Source organism: Trachurus japonicus, chromosome 10, assembly GCF_045865225.1.
Source record: "Trachurus japonicus isolate A0001 chromosome 10, Traja_1.0".
Taxonomy (NCBI): Eukaryota; Metazoa; Chordata; class Actinopteri; order Carangiformes; family Carangidae; genus Trachurus; species Trachurus japonicus.
The window spans coordinates 8,468,120-8,482,830 of record NC_140916.1 but is presented as its reverse complement, the minus strand read 5'-3'; the positions used below and the strand labels follow the sequence as shown (position 1 = coordinate 8,482,830).

The window sequence follows — 14,711 nt, the reverse complement described above, 5'->3', positions numbered from 1 at the left end:
TGTGTGATCTGATCGAAAGCCATTATGTAGTAGCTACTGTAGACCTTGTGGTGGGATTGTTTTTTTGTCAACTTCTGTTTCCAAGGTTACGAATGAACTTTCCACTGACGTATCACAACTATTCAGAGTGAACAGATCAGTGGTAAACAGACAGAAAAAAAAAAAGAGCCGGCAGCCATATGCACACACGATGCATTGCAACCAAACCAAATGAAAACTCCTTTGTAAGCACGGTTTATTGGCACACATAATGGTAAAGCATACATACCAGACATCAGATATGACACTGAACACCTCTGCTATATAATGTACAAATGGTGTCTAATAATACTAGGCTCAAACATATTTAGAAATGTGTTAGCTTCCTTACAAATGCACAAATAAATACCCATAAGATCCAATTGTATAAAGACATCCGCTGTTGTCTTCTTGCCTATTTTTCAAACAAAAGTCCAACAAAAGAGATCAGGGATATAGTTATCAATTCAATTAAAGATTAAAGAACAATTGTGAACACAAATACAGGGATCTCAAACAAATTTCTGTGGGGTGGATGGGATTTTATCTGAGCGTAGTTTTTTTGTTGTTTTTTTTTAAATGTAAAATTGAATTCTTCTTATGTCACAGAATATACAAGAAATATGATTGTGTGACTGAATGGTTGTTTATTAAATTTGTGGCTTTGGTTCTGCACTAGCTAAAAGAGGACAGGGAACATTTAGAGTTTGGTTTCAACAGAGGCAAACCAGCGTCCATCCAAACCACCCTACAGAAATATGAACCTCCTGTACAAAACGAAACAGCTGCCATATCCAAACTGGTTTTCAGTGGCTGATTTTTACAGTGGACAAAATATATTCCACCTTTATTTACAGAGCTACAAACCTTGTAACAGTGTTCCCAAACTGATGAACCAAAAAAGGAAAATCAGACCAATGCCTTTTAAAAAGTACATGTATCAAACAAAATAAAAATCCTATAAAATCATGCAGGAAAAGGCTTTAGTATCAGTTTGGGAGTAGGTCGTTAAAGGGAAAGAAGTCCAATTTGCAAGGAGAAGGGGGAGGGAAAAAGAAAAAGAAAAATCAACATTAATGCATCAACGTGTGTCGGCAAAGTTCACATACTGATCGGCAAAATTACAATGTGATTGCAAAGGATTCTGAGAGAAGCAAAATACCAATAGACTACGAACACAATCAAACTGGTTTGCATGAAATCACAATCTGTGACGACCGCAGTAGTGTGGAAAAAAACAATCCTAGGACCCGATTTTCCCTCATTTGAAAGGAGTCCATAGTGGTAGAGAACTTTTATTTCCTCTTAATTGGAAATGGAAATAAACAGCAACAGCAGAAACAAACCCAACAGCCGACTGAATTTTCAATTGAAAATGCAATTGCCTCAAACAATGTTTCATTTGTGTCCAATGTGGTGAGATGCTTCCAGTGGCTCTGTTGGCTGTTTAAAAAAAACACCTTGCCTTCTTCACACTGAGCTTGCTATTTTTTTTTTTTTTTTTTTTTTGGAGACGTAACGTGTGTTGTTGTTTTTATTCTTCTTTTCTTTCCATTGTCTTTTGCCAGCGTGATGACTTGTGACCTGCAGGTCAACCAATCATAGCTGTGGTATTCCACCAGACAAGAGGTTTGTGACTGAAGGTCCAAGGAAGGAAGGAGGAGAATTTGATCCAGAATTTTTCCACTGCATTCTTGGAAAAGATCAAAAAAAAAAAAAAAAAAAAGCCCACGCCTTTCTGTTTTCTACATTTCAGTTGCATACGACTTGTATGCATTTCTTGTTTGTGGATACTGCTGTGCAATGCTGCCAGTTCTCAGTGTTCTCCAAGATGTTACAGTGATTCATAGAAGAAGAAGAAAATATCCAGGACGGACATATTTTGGCTGGACGTGCCAGCAAAGAGTTTGCAGACAGAGGGGGTGGGGGGGTGGGGGGTCGGGGGGAGAGGAAAAAGGGGGGGGGTTCTGATTCAGTACAATGTTATGAGGCGTAGAAGCACTGCCCTCGGGGGGAAGGGGAGAGGTTAAAAAGTCCAGTCCACATGGAGTCAAGGATGTGTTGTTTTCTTCCTCCTTTGTTTTACTGCGAGGGCTGGGGGGCTGTGCTCTCAGGCTTGCTGTCCTGGGCGGCGGGGGGTTTGCTGTTCCACGGGGCGTTGTTGCCCAGAGCCGGGGAGCTGTTGAAGTCGTCCTCGTCGTCGAGGCCGTTGGTGGCGTCGTACTGCGTGTTCTCCAGACGGGTGATCAGACGCTCATCCTCGTCCCCGAACTCGCCGCCCATCAGGGTCGGCTCGCCCACCACCATCACGTCCTGCAGAGAGGCAGAGAACTCGGTTACAAAACTGGAAATGGGAGCAAACAAATGCCCTTGTTTGTGGGTACAAATGTTTTTAAAAGGTCATATCGCTGCTCTGATGTGTCAGTTTTTCAGTGATGGAGGAAAACAGCATTGAAGCAACACATTTTTAGTTGATCAAAGGGATTTTTCAGTGGGTTTTCTCACATATAAAAGTGTGATGTGATGTAAGTTCTGTTTTCCTTTCTGTGGGATACGATCTAAAGCTACAGGATAGGTGGAAGTTTTATTTTTGTCCCAGCTAAGCTACGTTTTCAGTATGTGTAGCCCAAAATACCGGCATATATGGCGTAATAAAGAAATGAAATACAAGTGATGTATTATCCAGAGAACATAAACACATTTATATTCACCTAATGTTTGTTCACCAGTTGAGTATTCTTTAAAACAAGGTTTAAAACTAGTATACAAATATAATCAATTTGAACACAGGCAGCCGTGACACGTTTTTGTTTCTGTGCAGGACCATCCATACTTAGCCTTGGGGTGATTCAAAATTAATATGCTAAAGTGAGTGAGAAATCACAAGAGAAGAAATTAATGCATATCTGTTTCATCTAATTCTCAGACCAAAGCACCATCTGAATATCAAGTGAATGCACAATCACCCCAAAAAAGACTTGATACTTCAAATAAATTAACATGCGCATTGTCAAATCTTCATCCTTTGCAGAAAAATGAGAGTTTAATCAACGGGCTGAAAATCACAACAAGGTCATAAAGACATTTACAAATTCCTGACTCTTGATAGTTTTAGATATATTTGTGTATGTGTTCAGGATATTTTGTTTCCCAGCTGTATGAGGAGTGCCCAAAACCTGCATCAACACAGACCCCCTGCTTGCAGTGAAATAACAGTGGCGGTATGTGTGTGTGTTTAGGACAGATGTTGGTGTATCCAGTGAACCCATCCGTACGGTCGACCCCTCTCGAAGCACTCTGTGCAAATGAAACCTCTCCGTACAGAAAACGGATTCCCCCAGCGCTCTGTAGCCACCCCCAATCAATACTCATCATGTAAGACATATTTCACAGAGATGGTCGTCTCGCAGCGCGGGTCAAGGAAGGGAAGGGGAGAGATTTATCCATTATCCACCGCTATCTGTGATTCTTGTGATGTGAAGGAATCCAGATAATTCTTTGCAAGGGGGGGCAGGGGGGTGGGAGGGGGACACACAAACAGCATGAGCTTTGTTTGACTCTGAGTTATCAAGACGAATTCCACTGCATTTCACGCACAAAGTGATTCTGTTGACAAATAATCACTGAAGTGTAATTTGTGAATTCAAATACTGATCAATAAGGATGAGAATCACGGCTGTAGATCTGTGTGTGTGTGTGTGTGCGTGTGTGTACTGAGTGTTTGAATCTCATCTTCCTATGACTGACTAAGCATCTCCCTGCTGGCGAGACCCAGCGCCACCCACCGTAACCTGGGAAGAAGCTGTACAGTTAAATGGAGCGCACGCTTCACTGGTCATGTGTGTCAATGCTGCCTGGCTTGGGAGATCTTGCTCGCCTCAGCCTTCTCCTCTCCTCTACACACACACACAAACACACACAAACAGTACGCAGGCACTCACACCCCCAGATAGGCTTACTGTACAATCACACCTTCGCACACAATCTCTCACACACACACACACACACACACACACACACACACACACACACACACACACACACACCTGAACACAAACACAGACAAAAGCACTTGAATACATACTCAGATTAAAGCTATGTATTGTACACAACAAACACACAAACAAACCACACTACACCGCACAGAACAAACACACGCACATGATCACATCCAGCAAGCATTGGTGTAAACACACAAACAAACAAATCTCGACAACTTCGCAAACTCCAACGCTCCCACACCCCAAAAACTCAGACAACGCACACACTTCGACGAGGAGCACCAATGGGGGAGAGGCAGTTTTATTTATTCAAGCCATCCCCAAAACCCCCCTAGCGACCACTTCTACACCCCACTATGCCTTAATCAGGCTAATTAATTTAGGTGAGCTTTTCAACTAAATGACAATATCCACACTGATTTGTCAATTTGCATAGCTAATTAAGTCATTAGCTAAAAACGTGCTGATTGCCAACAAGCCTTGCATTCACCATCTGTTCCTGTGAGGAGGCCTGTCAACCTACCTCTGGCCAATTTTGGGTCCAAAAAAAAAAAAAAAAAAACCCTCCAACAATCACAGCTGGTGACTAGTCTGAGACTGGGGAGTGCTAATTGTGAGCTAATTAATACTGTCTACTCGTCTACTCATCTCGTTAAGAGTTAGCCTTCGCGCTAGCTAAGCGGCGGGGCTTTGAATGGGCAGACGCAGCGACGAACGCCTCCCTGTTCCCTTCATTCACTGAACAGTGTCATTAGCATATTTTACAGAGATTAGCAGTGAGTAGCTTGGAGGACATATTTGGTCCCCCTAGGCCTCCAAGGCAACAAGTGGGAATTTAAAAGGGAATGTGGCAGGACTGTGCTAACAACAAAAGAGGATGGAAAACATTCACCGTCCCTGAGCAGGAACAAAAAACTTCAGATGATAGATGATTAAAAAAAAAAAATTATGGGGATTAACAAGGTTTAGTCAGCACCAACACTCCCAGTCCTTAAAGTTTACCAACCACTCACTCACTTACAGCTGTTTACTTATTAACAGGAGTAAGCAGTGTATGAACAGCAGCAGGATGGTGAATGTCCGATCCGAATGTCAAAATAAACTACAGTGTGTGCATGTGTGTTCATAGTAATGAGGAAACATGTCACCGAGTGCTACAGCGTGGCTCACTGATGTGTTGTGAATAGCTTGTATACAACAAAGCAGCTCTGTGGCACAGAGGAATAAGATACATCAGGCTTTGGATACACACAGAATATGTGTTAGGGGGGCGAATTCATGGCCTGATTTAGTCTCTTTAATGATATTTGTTGGCCAGCATTATCCTTCAAGTCTAATAAATATTCTGTTTGCAGTCTAATTCTGCTGCCACAGGAATAACATTTCTAAAAATAAGTGTTGTATCTGTAATATTATTTTAGTATTTTACACCAGTTTCATTAGCTATCCATGCTAGAGTCACACCAGCTCAGGTGTTTAGGTGGTGTTTGACTCCATGAATATCATCAAATCATTGTTTATGTAAGATGTACTGTTCAGTGGTGAAAATAAACTGATTAACTTTTTAAATCTGCAACATGTTGGTTCTATAGATTTGAATTGCTTACATTTTCAGAGTGGTGATAAGTGAAATTTTAATAGCAAATAAATTCTGTTAAATCATGATAGGTTCAATCAAAACTGATCCCTGCAGAGGAACTCAGATCATGCTGTCCAGCAACATACAGTATAAACTAGTTTAAAACCAGCTCCACCTTTACCAACTGTACCACTCTACTGTAATATAACAAACTACACATTATTCTGAAAACTTTATTTAATGGAGAGAGAGACAATACCTGATGTTGTCAGCTGTAAACAGTAGGTTAATAAAAGGCTGAAAACCACAGGACATTTCCTGCTAGTCAGCGGTATAAAGCTCAATCAGCCTCCTTTCATATCAAATGGGTCTATAATAATAATAATAATAATAATAAAGTTGGGGTGGTGTTTAGCTCAGTTGGTAGAGCACCTGCCCCATGTGTTCAGACTAATACTGTAGTCCTCACTGCAGGCGACCCCGGTTCAAATCCCGCGCTGATTGGCCCTATCCTACGTGTCATTCCCTCCTCTCTCCCTCCCATTTCCTGCCTCTCTCAACTATCCTGTAACCCCCCCAGTCTACTTTATATAATTGTGGGTCATTTTGATGTAATGATGTACAGTACAGGTACTTGCTAACTACTAGCTATAGAGGGGTCCAAAGTGAAGCATATTTTTTTTGTCAATAATGAAAACTCACCAATTTCACAACCCTGGCTATGGCCCTGACTTCTTCCTTGCTTTTACTGAAGCAGAATCAGAGTGCAGGTCTTTGTATTTATAATGAGTACCTTTACTTAAAGCTATTAATACTTTCACTTAGGTACACAATCAGAGTCAGTTTTCCCTCACTGCTGCTGCCTACACACAGTGGATGGACGGTTCATTAAGGGTGGGCCGCTACAATATATCTTGTACTTGTTTCCTATAAATACCCTGAGTGACAGTGACTTACAGCATGGCTACGGGCCGCTTGGCAACACAAACGACACGGTCAACACTTAAATCAGGCCACTAGAGGTCAGTGTTGCTCATTCTATGGCCGCCACCCACACACACACCTCCCCACTCCCACCCCACATCTCCTCTCCTCCAGCCACTGGTAACTACCCCCCCATCCCACCCCACCCCACTCTCCACCAATCCCCCCCGCCCCCCCCCTTCCCCTTGCGAGGGTCCACTCCTTATTGTCATTGGGCTCACGTAGGCTTGTGCTCAGCCACAAACGAACAACTTCTCAGACAAAGACAGCAGGCGCGCAACATATGTAACCAGCATGTTACCAGCCACGCTGCCAGTCTTTAAGAGGCGTGTGAATGCAAGGCATGAGTGGTACGACTGGTGTGTGTATGTGTATCTGTGTGTGGGTGGGAAGATGGTGGTGGGGAGGGGAGGGGGGTGGGGGGGGGTTGGGATGGAGTAGAGCGTGTGCATGTGAAGGAGGGCTGGGGGTGGAGGGTGTATACAGATATCGGTGATAATGAGAGCTGGAATAGAGCCAAACTGCCTTCTAGAGAGAAAACAATTGCACATGCTGTGTGTATGCAAGTGTGTGCCTGTTTGTGTGTGTGTGTGTGTGTGTGTGATGTACATTATGTATGTGTGACATGGAGAGGAGGAGGCAAAAGAAGAGAGTGAGGGCAACAAATCTCCAAAGATGATGAGACAGCTAACCACGGGGCAGAATATAGAGGGACAGTACAGTGTGTGCGTCTGTGTGTGTGGGTAGGTGGGAGAGAGTGTGTGTTCCTTATTTGGAAACACTGCCAAAAATGCCACGAAAATTATGTTTTAACAAGCAGACGAACAAGCAGACCCTACCTGGCTGGAGACACAAGTCCATCCAGTAATAAAAGTATACACATCCACGTGGCGCTCAGAGTTTTTATAGCACAACAGTTTCTCTGTCTGTACCAAACTGTGTGTCCCAGAAATTATATTAACACATACTCGTTATATATGAGTAATCTAGAACAATAAATAAGGTTTAGAAATAAGTAAATTAACACTCGCATTACATTTTCAGTCAACATGCTGTGGAGTAAATGTTGTAAATCAACATCTTTGCCAAATCCCAAGTAATGTTTACTAAGATCGTACTGCTTTTTTTTTTATCAAGCATCTGCATAATATATTATATCTGCTGTATAGCCTAATAAAGTAGTAACAATATTAAGTTTCAGTATCTGTTAAAGTTACAATCAGCGTAAGCTTATTGTCTGAAAAGTGAAAACACATGCTAGTTAGGTGTGCTTTCTTCTTCTTCTTCGTTGTTAGATACAACTTAAAAGGTGAAGAGAAGACTGCTGAAACTTAATCAAGTGCTGTAGTCTTTTCTACGTTTCTTTCAAAATATAACAGGGCAAGACATATTAGCAGTACACGCACATCTTTTCCGGGAGACACAGTTGCTATACCAAACACGCTGTGAATGAAGAAAAGCATTAGCGACCCTTAAATATCCAATTAAGCAGAACTAGTCCTGTGTTGAAGATGAACACACATTAATGCCAAGCAGCGACACTTTAACGTCCACAAATCCCAGTTATGTTTGGTATAAGCGCACATTTAGCTGCACTGGAATGATGTGTTAAAAAAAAACAAAAAACAAAACAAGAGTGCTGCACTGGCATGGGTACAGAATAGTAAATTGGATGCAGCGGTTAAAAAATAATACAACATGTGTATCATGAGTGTGCAGAATAAAATTATAGACTCTCTGCAGACGATGCCACAGCACAGCGCTGACTCCTGGAGGGGGAGAGTCGGGCGTGTGGTGTAATACTGAGTTGTTTAAGAGGCTATTTAACCTCTAACTGTGTCAAGTGGCAACTGTCACGGAGACACAGAGCCAAATCAGACATTCATACCCTGAGATACAATACGGATAAACACGGAGATAATTATGTTCTAGAAGATGCAATCCGATTGGCCCAGTGGTGCAGTGACCTCACAGCAAGAAGGTTGTGGGTTTAAATCCCAGTCAGTTTGTTCAGAGTTAGCACGGTAATCCTGCTTGTTTCACACAGTCCAAAACACATGCAGGTTGGGTTAATTACACAACTGTGAATGTGAGTGTGAGCTGGTTGTTTGTCTCTGTGTGTCAGCTCTGTGATGGATTGGCGACCTGTCCAGGGTGTAACCCCGCCTCCCGCCCCAATGTCAGCTGGGATCGGCTTCTCCTACAACAGCCCTGAAAGGAATAGTGGTAGAGCCAAAAGATGGAAATTGTTTTGTTCTTTGTTTTTGGTTATTAGTTTGTTTAAGAGGAAATATGCAGGGGTTTTAGCTTAACTATGCTACATTTGTACTTCAATTAAACAGCTTTGGAGTAATTAATGGTTTAATAAATATTGTCAGGAGAATGGAGGCTCTCTGCCTTTAACATAACGTCTCTTGGCTGAAAAACAACAAGATCCAGCTCTCGTCTCTGCGGCACTGCAACACAAATGCGCCATAACCCGTAATCTCTTGTTTATGACACATAAGACTACACAAATATATACATTGTAATATTGTATATGATAAATAACATTATGTACCGCCCTATTGATTGATTTCTCGCCGGCTTTGTTGCAAACAAATGCACATGGCCAGGAGGAGGGTTAGCAAAACAGCGTAAAAAAGCGACCACATTTGCATAGTTCCCCTTTAAATCATAGATATTAATTAGTCACAATCAATCTACTTAATTAATTAAGGAAGACAAGTACTGTTGCTGATACTGTAACAGTCCAGAGGTTCGTTAGTTAGTGACTGTATAAGAACTACATTCAGTAAGAAGCTTCTTATTTTCTACTTTTTACTTGATTTATTTACTTTTTATATCTGAGCTGTTTCTTTCAAAGCAAACGCCCCGCTTCACACTCGTACAGTACAAACTACCAGTCCTCTGGGCAGTTGCGAGTTCAGTGCTTTGCTCAAGGGCATTTCAAGTGTGGTGGCTGACAGAGGGCAGAGTGTCACTTTTCCCTCCCACATTCTCCCATTTGGTCCTGAGATTCAAACCTTTTTTTTTCTTTTTTAAAAACCTCTAGGCTATGGCTACTTGGTTGAGCAACGGGGTCAGCGGGGTCTTTGTACTGTAGACGTACACATACTGAGAAACATGCAGTGTACTCTCAGAGACACTGTGGAAAATTAAGGAAGTAACTACATGTCAGGATTTAAAGTGATTTGACACAATGTGCAGCAAAGCAGCAAAAGGAACACTTTTATTCACCTTCTTTACTTGTTATTTATAAATTTAGCTGCTCTTGTACTATTTTTTGCTTTGATGATTTTTAATGTCATTTGTGTCACTCCTTATGATATTTGATGAGTTCTTGCTTTGCCTTTTGGGGCGAGATGTTTTCATTTAAGTCCCTCGGGGCTTCTTTGTCTCACTGCACAGGTTTGAGATTCTTTTCTACCTGCTCCTCTTGGTGTTTTTCTCTCATTTGTGCAAAGAAATTAAACCTAATAGCTGCAATACCATTAGGAATTTCTCGTGCTTTTGTGTAACACTGCAAACATGCAATTGCGGAGATACATGGAAAAAAAAAAAAAAGGAAAAAGAGGAGGCAAACCGAGTGGAGCTGATGCTTACAGGTACCTGACTGGAGAGGCTGAAGTTGGTGGCGGGGCTGCGTTTCTTGCTGGCAGTGGTGCCCACGCTGCTGTTGGCGCTGCTGGCCGAGTTCTTCCGTTTCCTCCTCTTCGTGGTTGTCTGTCGGGCAGGCTCAGCTTTGGCGCGACCAGCAAAGAGAAACAGAGGCAATGCCAAGAACATAACGCATACTGACGGAGACAGGGTGTAGGGCAGTGTGTGTGTGCAGTGTGGAGTATTGTGTGTGTTTGTTGGTGTGTATGTTAGAGGTCATACAGTAGAGTCTAGGACAGGCAACATCAGATGTAGAGACACAAAGGTGTGCAAACAAACGTATATGAAATGCCCACACGAGAGAGAGAGAGAGAGAGAGAGCGCACAAACACAAAGACACGCAACACAAACAAGAGCGACTAGTCGACAATGATCCATGCTTTGTTTTCTTCACAGGTGAAACCACACGAGTGTTAACATCTCCCAAGACATGCACTAGTAAGAAAGAACCCCTGTTTCATTTGCATAAATGCTCAACAATGGACCCTGATGTTCAACATAATGTAAATTTGCTAATGATTTCAGTGCTGCACCAATTGCCATGTTCCTCGCCAGCACGAGCCAGATTAAAACTGCTCTGCCTCGGCAGACAGCACATTCATGTTTGTATTACTGAACATGCTTTTACACTGTGTCCATTCTTGCACATTCGTTGCATTTCCACTGATGCGATTTGCTGAGCATGACCGTGTTATAGTTTTAATCATTTTGTTTTACCACCAGTTTAACATGCATGGAGCTGTTATATGAAATCTCACATCTATTTCTTATTCATTACAGGTGTTAGTACTATTTGCAAACATGCAGTTGAGCATCCATGATAAAGTTGCACACAAAAACTTATTTCATGGCATTTCAATGCGCAACTATGGTGCCACTTTTTGCATAAGACTACAGACAATCAGACAATTAACATTGTATGAGAGTAATACCTTTTTTGTGATTTGTGGGAAATATTTCCGTTTTGAAGTTCTGTGGGTGTCCAGCTGAAACCGGAGCCAAAATCAGTTTCATTTTTACTCAGGTTGTTGAATAATTTCTTAAACATTTTTTTAAGACAGAACAAGAGACCAGAGATGACAACAAAGAGAAGGAAAAGAAATAATTTGTACATTCAGTGCCATACAGATGCTATTTAACACCACTGGGAAACTGGTGTCTCCAACGAAAGCTGTTTTTCCAATTACGAGCTAAACATAATTCCTAAAGGTGCAATTAAATCACATGTGAAATCATTATTATTAAAAACATATAAAGTGATGACACAGGTTAATAGAGATCTTGGAGTTTCTGGTATCTATGAAGCAATTTATGTAGTGCATAATTTATAAAATACATGATTTTGCAAATTCTGCCAGGATTTGTTAGGAAACATTATGCCTTTTAATCTCAAGAGAGACAAGAAAACACTGCTGTGATCTTCAAACAGATGTCTGAAAATGAAATACATTTTTCGAGGTTCTTACTAATCACACCAAGGGAGATGCTTTCATATTCAGTTAGAACAACCAGCGACTCATGATACAAACAAAACTGAAACTATAAATCAGAGCCAAAACAATAAGGGGCTTTTTCATCAGCATCTTTCCTCTTTTGATTCCTGACTTTGACAGACGTGTGAGCGAGAGAAAAAAAAAAAGCGAGCCCATTGTCAGAGACAATCATTTCTGTTATCCAACCGGTTTCCTTCGATGCTGAACCGGTGACGCACTAAAATTACTTCCATTTCCACCAAAAGGACTTATCAGAGCATAAATGCGCCTGTGGCTTCCTTCCTGGCTGAATCCCAACCAGTTTCCAGGCTGGAGAAGAAGAATTGCAGGAAAAGGGGAATAACACGCTACCGATGTCGAAAAAACCGCAATTGCAGCTAAACTGCAGAGATCAGGCAAACTGCATGTCAAAGTATGGACAGATGACATGACCCTGAAAAACACTCGTTATAAATGGCTGAACAAACTGAAGAGGCCTGAATTAAAGGACATTTCATGTAATGCAACAACTGAGTATTGGCCACTGAGTACAACTTGGTGATACAAAGCAGACATTCAAGATACCACAGTACTGCTGCATAATAAATCAGAATATTCCACACTTAAATCTGGATATGATATAAAACTGCATCACCCATAAAGGATTTTATATTAAGCTGTGTTCTCTTTCCATGTGCAAAATTAACCATCAATACAAGACTCGTTTTTTTTTTTTTTTTTTTTCCCTCAGACTTTATATTCATAAAACGCTTTCCATGTTTTTTTCTCTGTTTTTTTCTTTTCTTTGAAGAACGTCGCTGACGCTGGGGAGCTGCTGGCCGGGGAGCTGGATCTACTAGTTTGATTACACCCGGCACTCTTAATTAAAGTTACACAGGTCTGAGTCAAAGGCTTTTTGACTGGTGTTGGTTTTTAAAGACATCTCGTCACGGCTCGCTAAGCATTGCAGTAATTTGCAGCCACTCCGATGTGTCCAAAAAAACTCGGCTTACTCTTTCTCTCTCCAGCTTAAGACCACACAGCCAATTTAAGCCTGGTATTTTTCAGAAACCGCCCTTAAAACATCAATCATAGAAAGCTGAGAGGCCTGTTAAGATTGGCAAGGTTGGGATTCAAGAGGCAACCCTGAATTCTGATTAATTTCACATACCTGACAGGCAAAACAGATTTAAGAAATTAAGACATATAATAGCAAATTTGGAAACATAAATGATGCAATAAAAACACAGTCGGAGAAAAATATTCCTGTTCCTTCAAAGTGAGTGATGCCACAGAATTTAAAAAAATCTGCATTTTGAAGGAAGCGACTTCAGTTTCTGGCAAGGGGAAATGGTTAACACATGGATCACCACTGGATCCACAACATTTTTAAATCTGATGTCACTCAAACTGTATTTAATGCACTTTCTTTCATTTTTAATTTCAGAGAAGCAGGTTTATGGAGAGTTAATATCTGAAAATCTTTGTTGAGAGAAACTGTTAAGAGAAAATGTATTTTCACATTTGTCCAGTTTCAGGATCAGTGTTCCACACCAGCTTCAGGGTTTTACTTTATCCAAATCTGCTTCTCTGGTCAGGCGTTTAACTTATGACTTAAGTAAAGATGTGGGTAGTTACCTGGTGGGGCTACCATTCTCTGCCATTTCTGGAATAGGCATGTCTTCAGACAGTCCCGGGGGCTGAGGTTGTAGGTCTTGTGCCTTGACATGAGCTCCTGCATGGGCTCCAGGATGACACACAACTGCAGGCAACAACAGGGACAAAAAAACACGTTCACTTGAGGCTGATTCATTTAACTTTTGATGAGAGAACAGAAAACAACGGCCATAAAACCAGGAGTTTGTTGCTTAATTAATCACCACAGACTGACTTTCAAGTGATTAATTGTGCTGTAAATCTAGTTTTTTATAGACATCATTAATAAAGTACCTTTAAAAAAAAACAGGTTTATTGTCGAGTGCTTCATAAAGAAGGACAAGAGGGGAGGTAGAGAGCAAGGGATGCGCACGATGATGCATTTTAATATGAGGAGCTTTTGTTGAGCTGTTTACAACTCACAGCAAAAATGTGACTGACACACACATTCATCCATGCATACTCGGACACACATTTGTGCAGCTATTCTCTCTTTAAACACAACAAACGCACAAAGCGGTCCCCCCATTCCCACACTGCGCTCCAACAATATTCTCCAGTTAAAAGACCTTAAGTACGATATTCAGTCTGGAGAAAACTGTAAATCTCTGGTGATCTGCAGTGAGAGGAAGCAGGGGTCAGCCTGTCATCTTTAATACATCAGGCTTAGCTTATCCAGATCACATCTGGATAACATTACAAACCAGTCAGCCCGCCTTCTTCGACAGCGGCAACCATCCAGATGCTTGTCAGCGCGGCGAAAGGACAGCGATTGGACCGTCGCTGTCTCGTCTACGCCGACAGACCAATAACAAGACAACAACACTGGGATCAAACTCCAGGCAACCTGCCCTGTTCATATCCTCTGACTGGATACACTTGTGTAACTTTTTCCCAAACGTTCCTCTGTGTTGAGACAAACTTGACCGTTACACTCTTCTGGGACAATGAATGTATCAACGGTTAATATGGTTTTTTTTATAAGCAAATCCAGGAACTATGAACATAAAGGGCATCCTGGTGTCCTTCTGGTGTAATATGCATACCATACTCTATGATTGCATCAGTCCCAGTTGGACCCTTCTGCATGCCATTGCCCTTCTCCTTCCCCCTCATTTTGCATCATCTCTGCTGTCGCCTTACAAATAAAATATAAGAAAATGTAATGTATGAAAACTTGAAAAGTGAATAAACTACAAAAAAAAAAGCAGAGCAGGCCTCTATGTTTTTTTGTTGTTGTTGGCAGGTAATAACGCTGCGTATGAAGAGACACTGCAGCAGCTGCACAAAGTCACGAGGCGGAGATGAAGGTGAATGGATGTGTGTAGGAGACTGGGATTC

The 14,711-nt window shown here is 41.5% G+C and overlaps 1 protein-coding gene and 1 long non-coding RNA gene across 8 annotated transcripts in view; both read right to left on the bottom strand.

Moving 5' to 3' along the window:
- Positions 1 to 218: 218 nt before the first annotated feature.
- ldb2a (LIM domain binding 2a) overlaps positions 219 to 14,711 on the bottom strand; it is a 96,810-nt gene continuing 82,317 nt past the window's right edge. The window contains exons 6-9 of one of the 7 annotated variants that reach the window (XM_085789150.1): positions 13,353 to 13,476; positions 11,175 to 11,228; positions 10,189 to 10,325; positions 219 to 2,331 (exon numbers count right to left, since the gene is read on the bottom strand). In XM_085789150.1, the coding sequence (XP_085645276.1) occupies positions 2,101 to 2,331; positions 10,189 to 10,325; positions 11,175 to 11,228; positions 13,353 to 13,476 (546 nt within the window). In that variant the 3' untranslated portion in view covers positions 219 to 2,100. Of the gene's footprint in view, positions 2,332 to 10,188; positions 10,342 to 11,174; positions 11,229 to 13,352; positions 13,477 to 14,711 lie in introns of all 7 variants that reach the window. The other 6 variants (XM_085789151.1, XM_085789146.1, XM_085789148.1 and 3 more) reach the window with 6 other exon arrangements.
- On the bottom strand, positions 3,724 to 4,991 carry LOC146979348 (uncharacterized). The gene is made up of 2 exons (XR_015036865.1): positions 4,039 to 4,991; positions 3,724 to 3,990 (listed from the first exon to the last, which is right to left on the bottom strand). It is a non-coding gene; the product is annotated as an uncharacterized LOC146979348 (long non-coding RNA).